The sequence below is a fragment of the Mandrillus leucophaeus genome, unplaced genomic scaffold (assembly GCF_000951045.1).
Source record: "Mandrillus leucophaeus isolate KB7577 unplaced genomic scaffold, Mleu.le_1.0 Scaffold94, whole genome shotgun sequence".
Taxonomy (NCBI): Eukaryota; Metazoa; Chordata; class Mammalia; order Primates; family Cercopithecidae; genus Mandrillus; species Mandrillus leucophaeus.
The window spans coordinates 874,946-896,856 of NW_012110252.1; the positions used below are offsets into that span (position 1 = coordinate 874,946).

Sequence of the window (21,911 nt, forward strand, 5' to 3'; positions counted from 1 at the left end):
GTCAAAAGAAGATAGCTGAAGTAACGTTCTGGAACTTCTGGGCCTACGTCAAAAGAAACCTTGCAGCTTTGCTTGGCTTTCTTGGAACATTCTCTCTGGGACCCCTGAGCTGCCACATAAGAAGTCTGACTACTTTGGACCGATCTTTTTGGAGGAGCCAAATAGGTGCTTCTAATTCCACCTGAGCCCAGCACTCCAGTCATTCCTACCTAGGTGCCAAACAGGTGCAAGAGGCAGTCCGGGATGCTCCAGAGCAGTCCACTAGCCTGTTAAATGTCAACAAAGGACCTCTTTGGATACCTTGTAGAATAGAAAATTCACTCAGCCCAAGCCTTGCTTCATTTCCTGACTCATAAATGATGAGATATTAAAAAAAAAAAAACTGTGGGCCAGGCGCGGTAGCTTGTGCCTGTAATCCCAGCACTATGGGAAGCCGAGGCGGGCAGATCGCCGGAGCTCAGCAGTTCCAGAACAGCCTAGGCAACATGGTGGAACTCCATCTCTAATAAAATAGAAAAAAATTAGCCAGGTGTGGGGGTGCATGCATGTAGTCCTTGCTACTTGGGAGGCTGAGGCAGGAGAATTGCTTGAACCTGGGAGAGGGAGGCTGCAGTGAGCCAAGATCACGCCACTGCACTCCAGCCTGGGTCACAGAGCAAGACTCAATCTCTCAAAAAAAAAAAAAAAAAAAAGAAATAAAATAAAATAAAATAAATTGTTTAAAAGTGTTAGCCCTTCATTTTGAGAAAATAGATAACTGGAAAACCTTACCAAAGAAATGAATGCTACTAGAAATGCTATTACTTGGGACCATTTTTACCTATCTTCAATTTGTTAATCAACTCAGTTTCCATTTATGCCTGGAATTAGAAGTCTTCTCAGTGGCTAGTTTTAAGTCATTATACATGCACAGTATTAAAAGCATTAACTTCCCCCAGCCCACAAATCTGTTTTGTCAGTCAGGTTGAGTGACTGAGGAACCCCCCGAGGGCTGTTTTTGCCAATAGATCATCTGCAGTTTTATTCTATTTCTCTTTCCTCTAAGAGCTCTTAGGTTAAATTCAAAATTTAACTGTGAGACTTCCAAACTCTCATAGCACTGGTAATTAGGAAAAGGGTGGAACGAGAAAGTAGAAAGCCAATAAAAATGTACTAGCCACATACAAATAAAAAGAATTATATTATATGATACAAGCAAGTTAAGACTCACAGCAAGCTAATCCAACTGGCTCCCAAACCAGCTAGTAAGCATGTCACAAAGGGTCAACTTACCCTTTTAGAATTCTGAGAAGTGAGTTTTGTATGAAAATAAACATAAATATATACTGAATATTTAGTATTTGTAGTCAGAGAAAAATTCCTGTTTACCTGCAGATCTATATTGTTCTCAATACAATGTTCATTCTTCTCTACCAAAATCTTCCCATAGTTTTCTGATTTGATAAGATTTTCAACTCTGGTTGTATCTTTCACTTCTGCCTCCAAATCCTTCATTGTTGCAGTTTCATCTTTTACAGTAACAGTATCAGACATCCTCATTAGCAAAGGTTATTTTCGAATTCTACAGGGAGCTTGAAACCTTAAGAAAAAAAGATTAATACAGTTTTAAACTTTTTTACATTCAGTTACTGCATGATACTAACCTACTGTCTGTCATGTTCCAGAAATAATGTTGAATATAGACAGGAACAAAATTCTTGCTTTCAAGGAGTATATAATTTTGTGCTAGATACATCCAAATTAAAAAAAAATCACAATACAGTGGGAAAAGAGCTATATGAAGTATGTGAGCCAGGCACAGTGGTACCCAGCTGTAGTCCCAGCTACTTGGGAGTCAGGCAGGATGACTGCTTGAGTCCAGGAGGCTGAGGTCACCTGGACAACATAGCAAGACCCTGTTGCTAATACATAAATAACATTTAAAAAAAGAATATAGGGTGATTTTGATGCACATTTACTTGTGGCAATTCTTAAGAAACATTAAGGAATGAGCCAGATCAAGGTAGAAGGTAATGGCTGGAGAATTATACATGTGTATTTAGAAGACATTAGAAATCTTCTTCTCCAAAGGGATATCTGTAATAGCTTTTTCATCTGGATTCCTAAAATTCCAAATTTCTTAAATTACCCTGAAATATTTCCAAAAGTAAACAATTTAAAAATAAAATAGTCACGGCTGGGCGTGGTGGCTCACGCCTGTAATCCCAGCACTTTGGGAGTCCGAGGCGGGTGGATCACGAGGTCAGAAGATCGAGACCATCCTGGCTAATACGGTGAAACCCCGTCTCTACTAAAAATACAAAAAATTAGCCGGGCGTGCTGGCAGGCACCTGTAGTCCCAGTTACTCGGGAAGCTGAGGCAGGAGAATGGCGTGAACCCAGGAGGCAGAGCTTGCAGCAAGCTGAGATCACGCCACTGCACTCCAGCCTGGGCGACAGAGCAAGACTCCGTCTCAAAAAAAATAAATAAATAAAATAAACAGTAACATTCTATTACAAAATACACTTGTAAATCTAGATTAACAAATATGTTCAGCAATATGAAGAAAGCATTGAAGACTCTCCTGAATTAAGTGATTCAATGCCAAACAACACATATTATCCAGGCACTCTAGAATATGGAATCCACAGGAAATCAAATACATAAGATTATAGTATATTTTCATGTCATTAGTGAGTTTAAGAAAATCAATGTTTTCACACTGGATTAATGTATTAGAGATTCAGCTAAAGATAGCAGTCATTTTAAGTAGCAAAAAATGTAATAAAAACAGCAGAACTTGGCCGGTGGGGTGGCTCATGACTGTAATCACAGCACTTTGTGAGGCCAAGGTGGGCAGATTGCTTGAGCTCAGGAGTTCAAAACCAGCCTGGGCAAAGTGGCAAAACAAAGACTCTACTAAAAATACAAAAATTAGCCAGGTATGGTGGTACACGCCTGTAATTGCAGCTACTCGGGAGGCTGAGGCACAAGAATCACTTGAAGCCGAAACGCGTGTGTTCCAGTGAGCTGTGATCACGCCAACTGGACTCCGGCTGGGTGACAGAGTGAGGCTCTGTCACAAAACAAAACAAAAAAAACCAATAATGGCAGTACTTGATATAAACAACTTATTCTGAAATGCATCTTAAAAAAAAAGAACAGATTGATATATAGAGAGATAGACAGACATAGGTCATAGCAACTATGCTAAAATGTTACTGGTAAAATCAAGGGGTGGTTCCAGGGATGTTCACTGTAAAATTCTTTCAACTTTTCTATATTTCTGAAAATTTTCATAATAAAATCTTGTGGGGAGAAAAAACCAGTGGAACTTATTTTCTCTATATCAATTTGAAAAATTCAAAAGTTCATTTCCTGAAAGAATGTTTTGCAATTAAATATCTAAATGGATTTTAGGGCCAGGTGCGGTGGTTCACACCTGTAATCCCAGTGCTTTAGGAGGCTGAGGCAGGCGGATGACTTGAGGCCAGGAGTTTGAGACCAGCTTGGCCAACATGGCTAAACCCTATCTTTATTAAAAATACAAAAATTAGCCAGGCATGGTGGCACGTGCCTGCATGCCTGTAGTCCCAGCTACTCGGGGGGCTGAGGCAGGAGAATTGCTTGAACCTGGGAGGCGGAGGTTGCAGTGAGCCAAGATTGTGCCACTGCACTCCAGCCTGGGTGACAGAGTGAGACTCCGTCTCAATAAATAAATAAATAAATAAATAAATAAATGGATTTTAGGAATTGATAAATACAGCTGAAAAGTTAAAAAAGCCAAAGAGAAGTAGATCCTAAAGTCACAGACAGACTGAACTGAATTAAAAAAAAAAACGACGTCTTCCTGAACTATAACCCATACCAAAGTTAATTGTTTCATTCTGAAAACAAACAACTGCAAAGTGGGGACAGGGTGGGGAAGTTACTGAAAACACTGGCTTCTTGCTTCTTTTTTTTTTGAGACGGAGTCTCGCTCTGTCACCCAGGCTGGAGTGCAGTGGCGCCATCTCGGCTCACTGCAAGCTCTGCCTTCCGGGTTCACGCTATTCTACTGCCTCAGCCTCCCGAGTAGTTGGGACTACAGGTGCCCACCACCACGCCCGGCTAATTTTTTTTTGTATTTTTAGTAGAGACGGGGTTTCACCGTGTTAGCCAGGATGGTCTCGATCTCCTGACCTTCTGATCCGCCCACCTTGGACTCCCAAAGTGCTGGGATTACAGGTGTGAGCCACCACGCCCGGCCGGCTTCTTGCTTTTTATAGGTAAGATTTTGCAAGAAAAAGAAATATGTTTTTCTGAATGACAGGCAAGTATTACCTGATGCGTCCTTTGGATTTGGGATTGTGGTGTCCCAGAAAAAAAAAAAAAAATAATCCAAGGTTCTTTTTCACAGTTGTCAGCCAGGATGTCAACTGTAGTGAACCATCTGTAATCTGGCAGGAGGAGTCCCATGTCCTTGTCACCACTGTAGATTCCCGGACTGGAATGGACTGTCTTGGATCAAATATATCATACCTTTCCGTGGCCTAAAATGAAAACAAAAGAAACTATTTTAACAAAATGGCCAAGGGAAATGGAATACTCCACATGAAACTGAGAAATTAAAAATATTACTGTCAGTTGTTTTTATTATATATTTTCTGAAACAAAAGTCAGAACACTGAGTAACAATGAATTCTAACATGTATTAGCTATGTGAACCTGAATAAATCACTGAGGCCAAGAGGATTGATTAGTTAAAAGCAGAAGAGAGAAGAGGAAGGAAAGTGATATGTACGGAGAAGCTACAATGCAGTCAGAGTTATAATTGAGATAGTATCTATAGATAAGGAGACAGAAAAAAGATCACAATCAGAAACACTTTAACTCCAAGAACCATCATTTTTAGAGTTCTCTTCTGGAGCTGTTACTCTACGGACTTAAGACTCTAATTCTGAACAGTAATAACATTCTAGATTTTAAAAAATACAACAGAAAAAATAAAACAAAAATAATAAGCCACTGAACATTTTTAATGAATCCCACATTGTTCTTAAAAAAAAAAAAAAAAAAAGTTGGCTGGGTGCAGTGGCTCATGCCTATAATCCCAGCACTTTGGGAAGCCAAGGCAGGAGGATCACTTGAGCCCAGGGGCTCAAGACTAGCATGGGCAACACAATGTGACCCCATCTCCACAAAAATTAAAAAATTAGCTGGGTGTACGGGTGTGCACCTGTAGTCCTAGTTACTTACGAGGTTGAGGTGGGAGAACAGCTTTAGTTGGGGGTTACAGTTAGCTATGATCATGCTACTCATGCACTCCAGTCTGGATGGCAGGCAAAAACAAAACAAACCCCAAATGCAAAATGTTCTCCATGTCATATTTTTGAAGTCAGTTTCATTTCATATTTATTCAGTATGAATGAATATAGCCTAGCAAGTAAACAACTCTAAAAAGATTATATACCTCTTCCATTGTCCTTTGACAATTTTGCTGTCAATAAACAGGATAGTACAATTTTAAGGTGAAATAAGCATACATATATGCATATAATGAGGTCTAAGCACCAAGAGACCTAATACCAAGACAGCCAAGCATGCACTATAGAGTAACTCACATTTTATACTAACTCTTCAAAAACCATTTTGAAACACAATCACTTGGAACCAGATATAACCTTATATTAGTTTTCACAATGTTTGACACAAGGATAATAGAAAAGGGGGTATCAAAAACAAATGTCAAAAAACTTTAAATTGATACTGTGTCATCTCAATCTGACCAAGATTCTCCAGCCACTACATCAAATGATTGTTTTAAGTTACACCAAAAACAAAACAAAAAAAATCCTTCAAGTATTTTTTCTCAATTTTAGCTTTTTAGCTCATAAAATGGTAGACACAAGATGGCAGCATTCACTAAGCAACCAAATTATTTGTGTTCTTTGTAAAGTGACTTTACAATTTAATCGTGAATCTCTTAATTTCGTAATTCCATAAAAGTAAGGCTTTTAATCCACTGAAGAAATAAATAAGGCAATAGCTGCAGGGGAGAGTGAGGAAGGGGCAAAATCGAAGAGGTGAACACCTTAGAAGATCCTCTTAGAATCCCAAGGTCCCATGAAACCCCAAAGAACCTGAGAGATCACCTAGTCCAATTCAGCATTCAAGTTATTATTGCCTAGAAGTCAAATGACGTCTTCAAAGTCACACAACCAGTATGTGTGACCAAAACTTGCTAATATACCACACCACTTATTGCCTGGGAAGGAGTCAATGGCATATCGAAATGACAAAAGAAAGAGAAGTGCACTAACATTAGATATTGGTTTAAATTCCAGCTCTGCTAGTTATATGTTCGGTAAATAATCTCTCTGAGCTGCAGTTTTCTGATCTGCAAAGTGGAAAAAAGAATATCTAGATTCTAGGTTTGTTGTGAGAACTGACTGATTTAAATGTAGAACCGACCACAGCCTCTCTCACAGGGCAGGCCCTCCAAAAATGTTAGCTCTCTTCCCTGGTCAGAATCCCTTTAGATGAGCAGTTGGCTAAGCCTGATTTTGCTGTGTCCTGATCCCTACCCCTACACAACAGTAGACTGATAGGAGGCCTACCACTGTGCACAAGTGGCTTTGCATTTTTGTGTATGGCTCTCATTTGAAGGCTTCTAATTGAATATTAAAAATTCATAGAAACTGTTGGGTGTAGTGGCTCAGGCCTGTAATCTCAGGACTTTGGGAGGTGGAGGTGGAAGGATCACTTGAGACCAGGAGTTCAAGACAAGCCTGGGCAACATAGCAAACCCTATCTTTACAAAAAAGAAAAATATATATATATATGAACTTTGCATTCTTCTCCAAAATATTAATGCACTTGTTTAATTTTTAATTTTAATTTTTTAGAGACAAGGTCTCACTCTGTCACCCAGGTTGGAGTTCAGTGGCACAATCCTGACTCATTGCAGCCTTGACCTTTGAGGCTCAAGCTATCTTTCCACTCTGGCTTCCTGAGTAACTGTGACTACAGGCGCACGCCACTATGCCCAGCTAATTTTTAAATTGTTTTTGTAGAGATGGGGTCTTGCTATTTTGCACAGGCTGGTCTCAAATTCCTGCACTCAAGTAATAATCCCCCTGTCCCAACCTCCCAAAGTGCTGGGATTACAGGTGTGAGCCATTCTGCCCATCTAATGAACTTGTTTGAAATAAAAATGTTTTCCCTCTCCAAATCTTCAAGTAAAAGGGATGTGTTTCAGCTTTTGGTACTCACTGGAAAAACAAAAACAAACCCTTTTTGGTAAACCCATGAAGCCTACACTTCTCAGTTTGCCAAAGGTTGTGTGGGCACGTGGGTGTCAAGTATAGAAAGCTACAAGATAGACATGGCACATCATGTCTCTAATACAACATTTAGAAGTCCATTAAATGTACTGTCTTAATATAATAAATAGTTGTACAGTAAGTGAAAGATACCGAGGAACTTACAAAATTTAGGAAGACAACTTAGAGAAAAAAAATGAACAAAATGTAGGCACTCATTAAGTATATATCTCAGTTCCCACTATTACTGAAATTAAAAAACTGAATTTTTCAGAATCTTTGTCAACCTTAGATGGACATACGAGCTCAAAATTCATATTCAACTTCAAAAAAATTATTCTAACTGTCAACATGCTATTTATTAGGGACAAGTCAGAGATGTGCTTACATATAATTCCTGTGCTACCAGGTAGATAACCTGAGAAAGGCCACATGTATGTTTACATATGCACAAAAAGGATGGCATGTACCCGAAACCATAAATGAAAGGAAATTACAGGTAAAATTAAAGATCATAACCTTAAAAAAGTAAATCTATGAATCTACAAGGATATAAAGGAAATCTTTTTATGATTTTTGGGTGGGAAATCCTTCCCAGGTGTGACACTAAAATCTACAAGCCATCAAAGGTAAATAGTTATAAAACTTAGAACAAAGTTTTAAAATTTCTATATAATAAAATAGAACATAAACAAAAGGCAGATGATACATATGAACTATTTCCAACACAAAAGGGTCAAAATGTTGAAAGTAAAAAAGGTCTTGTAAATCAAGGGAAAGAAAAGGATCAGGAAATGACAGGAATAGGTAAGCTACAAAAGAATACAAACAGCTCCACCAAAACCAAATACTAATATATATATTTACCATGTGCCTGGCCCTGTGGTAGTATTTTTCATAATGAATTCATTTAAAACTCACACTACAGTTCTAAGAAGTATGTCCCATTATCACTCTGTACTGCAACAGATTAGGAAACTAAGGCACATAAAAAAATAATTTGTCCAACCTCACACAGCCAGTAAGTATGGAAACCAGGATTTGAATTGGACAGACTAGTACTCCATTTCAGGCTCTTACCTGCAATACTGTATCATCATCTGTAGGTACCAAGAAGAGGGACAATTTGTGTTTACGGAGCACTTTTATTTTAAGAGTAATTATGACATGGTAACTCCTTTGTACTAGACTTAAAACAAAGTAAATTTATTCTTTTCACATGAAGAGGAGTTATGTACTTTTTTTTGTATACAAGAAGATAGTACTATTAACTTTGTATTAATGGTCACCAGGAGTAATTACTACTAAACTATCAGAACTGCCAGGAATTATACAACCATTCTGTTTCTCTTAATCCTCCTATCACTTGTGATGATGAGTACCAACTATGCAAACTTGGGTGGCAATAAGGATTCAGAGTTTGTGGCTAAGGAACAATGCGAAGGCAGTAGCTTACAAATGATAAATATGCATGATTAAATACCTTCCTCTATGTAACAAAGCAAGGCAGAATTAGGATCAACACTTTCAAGGGCAAACTAGTATATATGAAGTTTAAAGACAAGTAGTTTCTCCAGTGAAAATTTTAGTTAGAAGTATTAACAATAAAAATGCAATATTGATACTGACAATTCAAAATATCACTTTATTATACTTGGGGTCTAAGTTTTGGTTTCATAACACAAAAGAACTGAAAAGTTAGGTAGCCCCAACAATAAATATTCAAATTTCACACAAGGAAAGTCAATTTACTCTAGGATAACACAATATTTAAAAATCATTTGTTAATTTATATGTGGGAAATAAATCTCGCTCCTATAGGTAAAAATATTTTTCACAAAAATATTTAGGGGAAAAAGAGTTACATTATTGATGTTATCTGAACAGAATTTGGCAAAGTCTTAAAAAATGGGTTGTTGCTTCCTTATCACTATCTAGCTCTCCAATCCCGTTTCATTACATAATATGTTATGCTTTTTCTCTTAGAGACAGAAGTATAACCAGGCAGGCACATCTATAAAGAAAATCAAATGCACAAAAGCAACCCATATCCCCATATCAAGTTCTACCTGAGGTTATAAATGGGGACAACCAAACTGGTCAAATGCCTCTAGAAAGAAAGGCAAAGAGCACTGTTTATGCTGTATTTAGAAATAGTGGAAATTCACATTTGCAGTCACTTTGTCAGTCACTTGAACAAGAATATAAGCACTGACATTTCAAAATGTTAAATGTGTATGTGATTTGTAAACAGTTACTGTCATCTAACAAAAATTTGCCAAATAACCACAGAAGGCACTATAGCTTTAATGAATATCAGCTAAATTTAAAAAGAGTAAAGAGAATGAACTCCCTTGACCTAAAAGAGTTTGTTAAATCCTGAAGAGGTTAATGATGACACTTATCAACTAATATAAATAATAACTTTAGGAGGACATTATAAGCAAGACGGAAAGACTTTTGGTAGTTGAATAATTTATTATTGGAGTCTTGTAAGACTCTATGAAACAAATTACTTTTAGGGAAAAAGTTATATGGAGAGGTAAGGTGTTACATGAATGTGCTGCATTCTGAGTGGAGAAATGGGGAAGACACTGGGCCTCTCATACACTGTGATCCACTTTAGAAAACAATTTGTGCTATCAAATGAATTTTAAATCCCACATATCCTATGGCTCCACATTTCCACTCATGGTGTAAATGCACCCTAAGGAAACACCTTATACAAAGGGACATGTACAAAAATATTCACTGCATTGTTTTATTTAAAAGCAAAGAATGGGAAAGACCAAATGTATTAATAGGAAAATTGGTTTTTTCTTTTTAAAGTAAAATCAACTGTGGCATATTCACGTTGCATGATACCATGAAACGATTAAAATGAAATGAACTAAAACTATAGGTACAAACATAAGTTCAAAGAATGTCAGAATGTTTAGTCAAAAAGCAGAATGAACTCTGTGTAACTCTATGAACTCAATGTAACGAATATAAAAATTTAAAAACCACACAAGCATGAATGGGAAGGGTATATACCTATTTCAGGTTAGTAACTACCTCTGGAGAGGGAAATGAAAGGGATTGGTTAAGACAGAGAAGGGACTTCAAATCACATCTGTATTATTTTATTTTATTTTATTTTATTTTTTTTGAGACAGAGTCTCGCTCTGTCGTCCAGGTCCAGATTAGAGGTCAGTGGCGCGATCTCAGCTCACTGCAAGCTCCACCTCCCGGGTTCACGTCATTCTCCTGCCTCAGCCTCCGGAGTAGCTGGGACTACAGGTGCCCACCACCGCTCCTAGCTAATTTTTTGTATTTTTAGTAGAGACGGGGTTTCACCGTGTTAGCCAGGATGGTCTCGATCTCCTGACCTCGTGAACCGCCCGCCTCAGCCTCCCAAAGTGCTGGGTTTACAGGCGTGAGCCACCGCGCCCGGCCTATTTTATTTTTAAAAAAGATCTCCAGCCAATATAACAAAGGTTAGCAATTATTAAGTCTGAGTGGTAAGTAGTGAGTGTTATAATGCTCCTTTTTTGCTTATGACATTTTTCATTTAAAATGTCCTAAAAATAAATGAGAATAACATTAAAAAATGTGGATATATTTGAAATTAAGATTAGAAACTTAGTATTAGGCTGGGCGCGGTGGCTCATGCCTGTAATCCCAGCACTTTGGGAAGCTGAGGCAGGTGGATCACTTAAGGTCAGGAGTTCGAGACCAGCCTGGACAACATGGTGAAACCCCGTCTCTACCAAAATACAAAAATTAGCCTGGCGTGGTGGTGCGCACCTGTAATCTCAGTTACTCGGGAGGCTAAGGTAGGAGAATCCCTGGAACCCGGGAGGCAGAGGTTGCAGTGAGCTGAGATTGCACCGCTGTACTCCAGCCTGGGCGACAGAACGAGACTCCCTCTCAAAAAGAAAAAGAGAAAAGAAGAAACTTAGTACTGATCCCAGGAGGAACAGGAAGCTTGAGTAATAGAGGAACACATTTTAAGAGAAGCCAGGGAGAATGATTTTAGCTACAATATAGATTAACCCTGTTCTAGCAAACAAAATGTTGAAAGTTTGGATGGACAGTGACTAGAGTTTACACAAAGAATTAAAAGGTGAATGCTGAAAAGGAGAAAAGATATTCCATTCATTCAATCTCCAGACTGCATACTATGTACAGAGAGCACTGTTCTAGGTAATAGGTATACATGAGTGAACTAAGCAGATGGGATCCTAGAACCTAAAATGCTTACATTCTAGTGCAGAGACAAAATATACAAGGTAATTACTGATAGCAGTATGTGCCGTGAAACCGGTAATATTAACAGCAAACCCTTAAAAAGTTACTTATTATTTACTAAGCACTATTCCCAATGCTTTAAGTATATTAATTCATTTAATCCCCATAAAAGCAGTATTATATAGTTTTTAGATGAGGAAACTGAGGCAGAGGAAGATTAAGCAGTAGCAAGACTAGTAAGGGGTAGAGTTAAGATCTGAACTCAGGTAGTGTTGGTTCCAGAGCCCTTGGTACCAGCCACTACTTGTACTTCACGTAGAAATGAATAGATTAATATAACAGAAAGTAACTAACTGGGGGAAGCCAATTCAATACAGGAGTGGTCAGGGAAAAGGTAAGGGCCGTGAGAGTTGGCAGAGTTATGAGAGGACACACTGAAGGTGCAGGTAGTGCTTGCTACCACTAACTATAGGAAATACAACTGGGAGGAAAATGGATTTGATGGCAGAAAGATGACTTTGGTTTTGCATAGTTAATTTTAAGGTGTCTTCAGGACATTTAGGTGGAGAAATCTAACAGAAAATTGGATATATAGACTTGGAGCTCAGGAAAGAAGTCAGTTAATGTTATTTTTTGGTGGAGAATCACTATATAGATTGAAGTTTTGAGTTATCAGTGTCAATGAAGTTGCCCACAAGCCTTCATTGAAAAGAGTGGGTGTGGGATAGAATCCCTAGGGAACACTGACCCCTGAAGAACTGAGGAGGAAAGTGGAAGATCACAAAGAGTATACATGATTTGATAACAAAGTTAGCAGGAGATGCGAAGTTAGAGGAAGGTTGTCATAATGAAAAAGTGTGTAGGCCACAGAAGCCAGTAAGGAAAGACAGGGAGAGGCTAGAGGTTTAGGAGGAAAGGAAGGTAGTAAGAAGGAAAATCTGAAGAAGTGGGATGAAATGAGAAAATGTTATCAGAAGCACAAACTGGTGAATAAGCCTGAAGTGTGTTCATTATCCTCAGAAACTGAAGGGAATGTGGCAGGAAAAGGAGGGAATTCATACCTAATAAATTTCTTCTATTTTACCCAGAATCTATTCGCTAGAAGTGAGGGAGCTGGGATGGCTGCACAGCTTGTGGAGAATGGTGAGTGAGTCACTAAGGGGTGGATCATTAAGGCCAACACAACATTCAGGACTGTTTTGGCACAGTCCTTCCAAGAAGTCTGTAGACTAACAAGACTGGGGGTTTCTCTAATTCTTTGACTGAGGGGATTGTAATGAGCGAGAGTGACGCAAATGAGAAAGCTCAGATGCTACTTGTCTATGGAATAGGCTAAATGTTTTTTTCACAGTCATTTCCAGATCTGACTTTTTATCACTGTATGGTATAGTAGCTTAAGAAACATAATTAAAAATGCCAAATCAAAACATAAAAACTTGGAAATTAGGAATGCTAGAGTACTAAAAGAACTATACATATACCTTAATGTAGCAGCGATCCTAGTTTAAGTCAAAGCAAAAGCTAAAGGAAGTGTTTTCACAGGAGAACCAAAGCAGGGGAGACGTGGGAGACAAGCAGCTCCTGTGCCCACCACAGAAGCGGGGGAATGGCTTGCCCAGCTTCTCTGAGGATGGCATGGTGCTGGTACATAGAAAATTCTAGAGAAGGTCAGACGCAGTGGCTCATGCCTGTAATCCCAGGACTTTCGGAGGCTGAGGCAGGTGGATCACTTGAGGTCAGAAGAGTGAGACGAGCCTGGCCAACATGGCAAAACCTCATCTCTACTAAAAATACAAAAATTAGCTGGGTGTGGTGGCGCGTGCCTGTAATCCCACCTACGTGGGAGACTGATGCATGAGAATCGCTTGAACCCGGGAGGTGCAGACGGCAGTGAGCTGAGACTGTACCACTGCACTCCAGCCTGGGTGACAGAGCGAGACTCTGTCTCAAAAAAAAAAAAAAAAAGAAATTCTAGAGAATATGATATCCTGAAGACTAAAGATGTTGGGTACACTGAGAGATACAACTTTTGGCAAGGACATGAGCTAATTCATGGCAAGCACTAGCAAAATGGTAGTGGGCAGTGGGTTAGAGAAAGACAAAACTGGAAGATCATGAAAGGGCTATTCTTGAACTCATGAGGAGATCCTGGATAATCCTGGGGATAACCTGGTAAGATTCTAAAGGGGTTGAGATATTGGCAGATGTAGGTAACAGACAATGCAAGAAAGTCAGGGCCATTAATGTAACTCTAAACCTGAAGTTAATGATCTCCTAATATAGCCCTAGTGAGGTTAAAATTGTATTTTGCCTTAATTCTGAACCCACCATAGTCCAGGGTTATATTGAGAGCTCCCTATGTATGTGCTAAATGCAGGATTGAAATAAATAACTCATGGTGTAATATGATCCGATTGGAACGAGGTAAAATCTCTTTTAAAGACTACACAGAGGGCCGTGAGTGGTGGCTCGCGCCTGTAATACTAGCACTTTGGGAGGCTGAGGTGGGTGGATCACTTGAGGTCAGGAGTTCGAGACCAGGCTGGCCAACATGGTGAAACCCCATCTCTACTAAAAATACAAAAATTAGCCAGTCATGGTAGCAGGCACCTGTAATCCCAGCTACTTGGAAGGCTGAAGCAGGAGAATTGCTTGAATCCAGGAGGTAGAGGTTGCAGTGAGCCAAGATGGCGCCACTGCACGCCAGCCAGGGCGACAGAGTGAGACTCCATCTCAAAAAAAAAAAAAAAAAAAAAAGACTACACGGAGGTAGAGTACGGTGGCACACGCCTGTAGTCCCGGCTACCACAAGAAAGGATTCCTTGGGCTCAGGAGTTTGAGGGTGCAGTAAACTACAATAGTGCCACTGCATTCCAGTCTGGATGACAGAGCAAGACCCTGCCTCTTAAAAAATAAAAAATAATAGTAATAATAAAAAAAAAAAACTACATGGAGGAAAGAAAAACCCAAACTCGTATTAACCTCTAGTCATGTTCTAAGAAATAAACAGCAAAGAACATTCAAAAGGTTTGGATTCCTGGAAATTGAGCCATAGATAATAAGGACGTGAGAGGACAGCTTAACAGGCAGTAACAGAAAATACAGATTTTTTTTGTTTGTTTCCATCCTGAATTGGTTACAATTCATTTTTTAAAAAATAATTCATTCTTTTATTTATTTATTTTTTTTGAGACGGAGTCATGCACTGTCGCCCAGGCTGGAGTGCAGCAGTGCAATCTCGGCTCACTGCAAGCTCTGCTCCTCTCACATGCCATTCTCCTGCTCAGCCTCCCAAGTATCTGGGACTACAGGCACGAGCCACCACGCATGGCTAATTTTTTGTACTTTTAGTAGAAACGGGGTTTCACCGTGTTAGCCAGGATGGTCTCTATCTCCTGACCTTGTGATCCACCCGCCTCGGCCTCCCAAAGTGCTGGGATTACAGGCGTGAGCCACCGCGCCCAGCTGATTCATTCTTTTAAAAGTGATCTGCTTAGAGATGCTTTTAAGGTACAAAATCAGCTAAAGGGAACTGGTCAGAAGGAGAAAGATCACTTATTCAGTCTTGACCTCAGAGTTATCTCATATATAATTACCACAAAAGTAAATTACTTCTCATATAGGGTATACCAAAGACATTATCAATAATTGGAAAGTAAGATATTGTGTAATAGAAAATTTGGCTGACCTTTGTCCCTGGGTAGGCAGCTTCTAAATTTTTGGGATTTCTGGACTGATGGAAATGTCTTTGTCATTCATGGTGGGTCCTGATAGTGTACGCTAATGCGGTTACTCATGGTGGATACTTTATGTTAAGATGGTGATTCCGGAGGGGGATTGGCTGGGAAGACTAAACATGTTAATTAGAAAGTTGGGACTTTGAGGAATGTGATAATCAGTCTGACTTCCAAGGAAGGTAGTGAGGCTAGATATTGAATTCAATTGCATGGCCAATGATTCAATTAATCATGCCAATGTAATGGGATCCCAATAAAAACTCTTAACACTGAAGCTTGGGTGAGCCTCCCTGATTGTCTGCAAATTGCTCTGCAAATTAACAAATGCCAATGTGCAGGAAAGACAATACATCTTGACCTCATGGGGAGAGAACAAAAGCTTTGCATTTGGGACTTGCCCAGACCTTACCCTGTGTGTCTCTCCTTTTGGCTAGTTCTGATTTGTATTCTTTTGGCACAATAAAGCTCTAATGGTGTGTCTAATTGTGAGTTATTCTAGTCAATTAAACCTGAGGGAACCTCCAAATTTGTAGCCAGCTGATCAGAAGGGTGGTCTGGTGGCTGAAGTGAGGGCAGTCTTGTGTAGGACTTATCTGGCCTAACTGCACATTAGTGTCAAAAGTCATTGTGGGTGCATAATCTAGTTTCATTAGGTTATATTCTTTTTTTTTTTTTTGAGACGGAGTCTCGCTGTGTCTCCCAGGCTGGAGTGCAGTGGCGTGATCTCGGCTCACTGCAAGCTCCGCCTCCCGGGTTCACGCCATTCTCCCGCCTCAGCCTCCCAAGTAGCTGAGACTACAGGCGCCCGCCACCACGCCCGGCTAGTTTTTTGTATTTTCAGTAGAGACGGGGTTTCACCATGTTAGCCAGGATAGTCTCGATCTCCTGACCTCGTGATCCACCCGCCTCGGCCTCCCAAAGTGCTGGGATTACAGGCTTGAGCCACAGCGCCCGGCCAGGTTATATTCTTTCATGTATTTTGTGCTACATTCACAGCATGATAATGTTGGTAGTTCATAAGTAAAGGTGAACATCATTATGAGCATAATCTTGATTTCTAAAATTTAGCCATTCAGAATGCCATCAATGAGTAGGCATTTGCTTTGCAGACTTTGGCAAGTGTTGGACTGTTTATAAGAAACCCTCAGTCTTATGGTATTTTAGCTAGACTCTGATGCTGTGTTTCCTCCATGCTTTCAAAATTTGATTTTACTTGATATATTTTTCTCTACACTACTAATATATGACTAAATGAACATCTATCTCTGTACTTTTTACCCATGACCAACATTTCATTTTTATCATAGGGTCACAAGGAAAATCCTTTACAGGTCTTAAAGGTACAAAGCTCTATCATCAAAGCAAAATTCATGCTGGGCTCCTGGCACATTAATCCACCTAATGGTTCTTTGATGGCTTAAAATGTGAAACTTCACATTCTCTAGCATTTGAATCAGTAGATCTAACATGACCTATTTCCTTCCTACACCAAAAAATCTGTTTCCTTTATGGGATTTTAATTTAGGTTACAATTGGTAGACATTCGGTTTCATAACTACTAATGTGCCACCCTTTATTTCTTGAATTGCCACTACATTTTTTTCTAACAAAGGATCACAGCCCTCTCTCAAGAAAGCACCTAAGGATTATGTTAGAAGGAAAAGGCTCGAAAATGTTTGATTTCTTCTTTCAGTCAAAGAGCATTTTATGGCCAGTAAAAATAGCTTAAAAACAGCTTGAGGTAGAACAGGTGCTGTCTTTCAGTTGCCATCATCTACCTTCATACTCTATAAAAGGATGTAAACAACAAAGTGAAAACAATTTTACAGCCTGAAGGTGCTGCTGCTGGGCATGGGTGAACACTGCTAAAAAGCTCACAATTTCTCATAGTTCACACTATATACTATATGTATAGAGCTAGCAGATACAATTTCTCTTTAAAGTACCTGTCCAATTTAATTGGCTCAGCTTCCTATGGCTTTGCACAAAATGCAAAAATTCAATGGGTTTAATGCACTTCAGACTTGATTTTTTTTGTGGCTTTATTTCCCAGCTATGTCTACCAGATCAAATTGTTTTAGTAGTTATTCCTATTTAACACATGGGTTTCTTTACAATTGTCTCACTGGAGCTCAAGGGAGCATACAGTTTTCTATTTTTGTTGTCATTCATTTTCTACCTGTTAAGGAAAGCTGTGGTTTAGCCAGCACTCTGAAAGTACTGGAATAAAAAAACGTTCTATTATCTCTCTCAGTGACCCCAAGCTGAAGCCTGACATCTGATGTGCCTAGTAATCAATCAGTCACTGTATATTTTCAAACTACTTCAAAAAAACTGTATGTGATCTCTGTTGATGTGTCTGCTATTGCAGAGGTAGCTACATAACTTTCTAAGCATTTGAAAATAAATGAAAAGAGAGAAAATTTAAAATTAACAAAGCATGTTGAACAATGATTTATAAACACTATAAAGCAGTGACTCTTAATTATTTTTGGGCCATGAAAGGATTCCTCTTGAAAAATCTTATTAAACCCAAGGATCCTCTCCTCAGAAATGCAGCAGTCACATGTGCTTACTCACACGTGTATGTTCACAGTTTACACATGCTTTTAGGGGTTGCTTGGTTCTCCAGAAACCTATACATGAATCTTAGTAATAACTCCCTTTATCTATGTATATAATAATAAAATGATATGCATATTTATAAGATGACAGATTTGCATCATATATATTAGATAATGTAACAGATTTGCATCATATATATTATATAATGTGACAGAGTTATATTATCCAAGTCACTTTATAACATACATATATAAAATATAAAACAAGGGTTAAGTAGGATTCATATATAGGCTTCTGGAGAACTAAGACCATGGAAACATATATTTATTATATAAACTTGCTCTGTTCAAGTGAGAAGGTGGGGATGAGTAGAGCAGTGTTAACTGGGCTTCAGGCTTTCTTATGTTTCCTGAAGTACTTTGTGGTACTCTGGGGCTTAGAGGAACTCAGTTTGGAAAAAATAAATTATATTAACTGTATTAAAGATCTCAGTTATTAATCAGAAGGAGGGTTGGTCAGCTGTGAAAGTTATGGCAAGATTTAGAGATGATGATTTTGTTGGTTCTGTTTCATTCCCACCTTTTGTCCCCTACAACCAGAGGGGGATCACAGAGCAGAAATGAAAACTATACAAAGCAGTAGAGACATCAAAAGAATGCAGAAACAAGCAATGCTACATAATTTCAGAGGAGGAAGAGCTGTATGTGAAAATGACATTTAACTCAGCTCTGAGAAGATTTTCATCTTATACATCTTTCTTTGCTTCTTGAATACTTTATATATATATATATAACTTGTTACTTGTAAATCTAACTTTCTTTCCTGATAGCTCTATGCTAGTTATGACAAAGCCATACTGCTATTAACACACACTATGCTTTCATCAAATGGTATTTTAATCTGCTTTACAAAATGAAATGAAAACAATATAATGGCAGTTGCTAGGTTCGTGATTATGTAAACAGGTAAATGCTAAATGAGTGTCTGTTCTTCTATTTTAAATACTCATATACAAAATACAAAATCTTGAGGAAAACATTTAAAAAATACTCTCTGTTCTATTTTTGCAACTTTCTATAAATCTATAATTATTTCAAAACAAGAGGTTAAAAACAAAATAAAAAAATACTAGCATATATCTGCTATTAACACATTTGAAAAATACAGATGGTATAAAAAAGTCAATACAAGTTTTAAATACAAGTTTACCCATAATCTGAAATATAATTATGAAGTGGGATATTATCTTATGTATCCTTAAAAGGAAAAAATTTTAAATTGCTTTGTATAAATCTTAAAAATTAATGGAAAAATTCTTTAAGAGAAAAATAATTCCCTTTAATAATGGCCTAACATGTATATCTTTAGAAGATAGAAAATTTTTAAATGATTTCAATCTACTTATAAGACCTCAAGTATAAGTTTCTCAAAATTAAAAAACTGAGCAAACAGTAAATCATGTTTATTTAAAATATAGTATTTTAATTTCTTTATCTAATGGTTTATTAACCAAAAAATTTAAGTGCAGATCTAGGCTGCAATAAAAACTGAAAACCTGTATGAGAACGAAAATTTGCAGAGTGAATGTGTGTGACTGAAGCTTAGACAGAAAAGAGAAAGATCTGGGAGTAGGGTGGGAAAGGGAGCAGAGTGCCAAGAGAGGGAAAGACGGAGGCAGAGAGACTGAAAGAGGTGAAGCCAGGGAGACACACAGAGAGACAGAAAGGTAGGGAGAAAGAGAGGCACGGAGTAGCAAAAGGATGAGAGGGAGAAGAAAGAAGGGCACACAGAGACACAGACAAAGGAAGAGGGAATGATGGACAGAGACTAATAGATAGGGACAGGAAGAGACCAAGACACAGTGGGAAAGCAAGATACAGAGAATGGGAGATACTGAAACAGACAGGGAGTGAGAGAGAGTCAGAGGGGCAGAAAAGGAAAGGCTGAAAGAAAGAGAAAGAAAAGAGAAAGGGAGGGAGAAAGATAAAAGAGAGAGAGAGAGAGAGATTAAGATAGATTTAGTCAGAAAGGGAGAGACACCCTGAAACACCAGGTAGATGAACAGAAAGGGAGACAGATTGAGACAAAGTGGGAAAGACAAATGTAGAGGGAGAGGGGGAGAAAAATGGGTGGGGATAGGGAGAATGGAAGATGGAGGGAGAGACAAGATAAATCAAGAGGGAGAGACAAATATTTAGAAAGTCAAACAGAAAAAGAGAGGGAGGGCAGGATAGAAGCACACCGACAAACAGAAACCTAAAGGAAAAAGAAGAAATGAAAATGAGGAAAAGTATGAAAAAGAAAAGCAGAATGTGACAAAGGATGGATAAAAGCAGTTGTAAGTAAGAACTGAGAGTATGTGCTGCTTATTTTAATTTTTTTCATTTATAGTTCTCAATATAAAACTTAAAATCTGAGGCTTAAAAATAATGAAATTCTCTTGGCATTAGGGTGAAGCAATGCATCTGATAAAAGACCCTAATTTTAATAATAGCTCTTAATATTTTGATGACCCTAATTACTTACACAGTTGGGAATCAGAAATAGACAAAAGAAAGAGCAATGACATTCAGCGTTGATAAAAGGCCATTTAGTGATTTTCTTCCTATTTCCTCTAAAAAAGAGATGAATTATTTCATAAGAATAAAATAATTGTTTCATAAACGGAGGGGGAAGGAATTCATATCATAACAATTCCAAATGCTGTTAAAATTTCAGCTAATTCCAGATAAAAAGCAAGCAAAACTCTCAAAAACCTTCTAAACAATTCAATTATACGAAAATGACATGTGCTATTCAGTATCACCTACATGATGAGATTTCAGTTTTGAGGAATCAAAATATCGAGGTAAATGTCAAAGTTTTCAGACTGTATAATTAGGAATCAGATACTCCTCAAAAATTACATAGTTTGATTAGCATTTGCTCTCTTTTGCAATGTGATATCTGATTACGCTAATCATAGCAATGACAGATCTAGGTTTTGCTGTTACAAGCACTTTAAAAATTATTCCACCTCTTCCCCCAAAAGGGTAGCACACCATTACCATGAGTTTTGAAAGTTAAGATTCTTAGCTTCTTAATTTCCAAAAGTCTCATTCATGTTGTATTTGTTCCACAATAAAATTTTTAAAATTGAACAAGTCATATAGTATGTCTATTTTCAGATGAACTTCAAAGAGAAGTCATTTTTCCAACTGACAATTTGCTGTGCTATACACAAACACCGATTAGCACACAGGTAAACCATTCTATCAGTAAGTTACAAGAACTATCAAACATGTGAGGGACTGGGAGAAGAAACTAGTGCTACAGCTGAGAAGTAAATGACGCTACTTTTCACTCCATCAACCTAAACAAATATATCTTTGCAAAAATAAACAAAAACAATTTTAAAAGGCTCTCACTTTCAACATGGTAGAATTTTATTACACATCCTCTAACAAAAATTATGGTACTAAGCGAACATGAATACTTCTTCATGTATCAGATTACCTTCTATACAAATTTAGCAAATGAATTAAGAGTCACATACCTTCATTGTATTGGTATTTGCTTCATCATACAGAGTTAAGAAGATGTTCTTTCCATAGTACCTGTAAACTGCTGCTCTGCATTGCTCCTCTACAGAGCTCACTGCACACATCCAGCTGATTAGTCAGGCATTGGGAGTGCCTGCTAGAGCAGTCTAAAGCACTTGCTGAGGACTCAGACAATAGAAAGTCAACAGCTGTATGTTGTGATGTCAGTAACACTCTAGCCAGTCACCACCCAGAATATCTGAAATGCATCAGAAGCTATATTGAGCTCTTCATTAGCAATTCAGAAGCAATGATGCAAAAGCCCATGAAACTGTGAATATGCAAAGACTGTCAGGATTTTTGAGATTTCTCGCTATTAAAATATTGTTGCACAATATGCCTGATCCCAGGTTGAAGAAAAAAAGTTGAGACAACCATATTTTTCTGTAATTCCTTAAAGAACAAGCCATAAATAATTTAGGTATGGTTAATATGTCATTTTTAAATTACTCTCTTTGACACTTCTAATATCACTAACAAAAAGCCTTAAAAAAGGCAATTTGTCTATAAT

At 38.1% G+C, this 21,911-nt stretch overlaps 1 protein-coding gene across 4 annotated transcripts in view; it reads right to left on the bottom strand.

The window, feature by feature from the left end:
- The window catches only part of R3HDM1 (R3H domain containing 1), a 201,970-nt gene that overhangs the window by 124,845 nt on the left and 55,214 nt on the right, over positions 1-21,911 (bottom strand). For 2 of the 4 annotated variants that reach the window (XM_011970280.1, XM_011970278.1), the window contains exons 2-3: positions 4,304-4,512; positions 1,369-1,579 (exon numbers count right to left, since the gene is read on the bottom strand). In XM_011970280.1, coding sequence (XP_011825670.1) covers positions 1,369-1,539 — 171 coding nt within the window. In that variant the 5' untranslated portion in view covers positions 1,540-1,579; positions 4,304-4,512. Of the gene's footprint in view, positions 1-1,368; positions 1,580-4,303; positions 4,513-21,354; positions 21,609-21,911 lie in introns of those variants that run through there. The other 2 variants (XM_011970277.1, XM_011970279.1) reach the window with 2 other exon arrangements.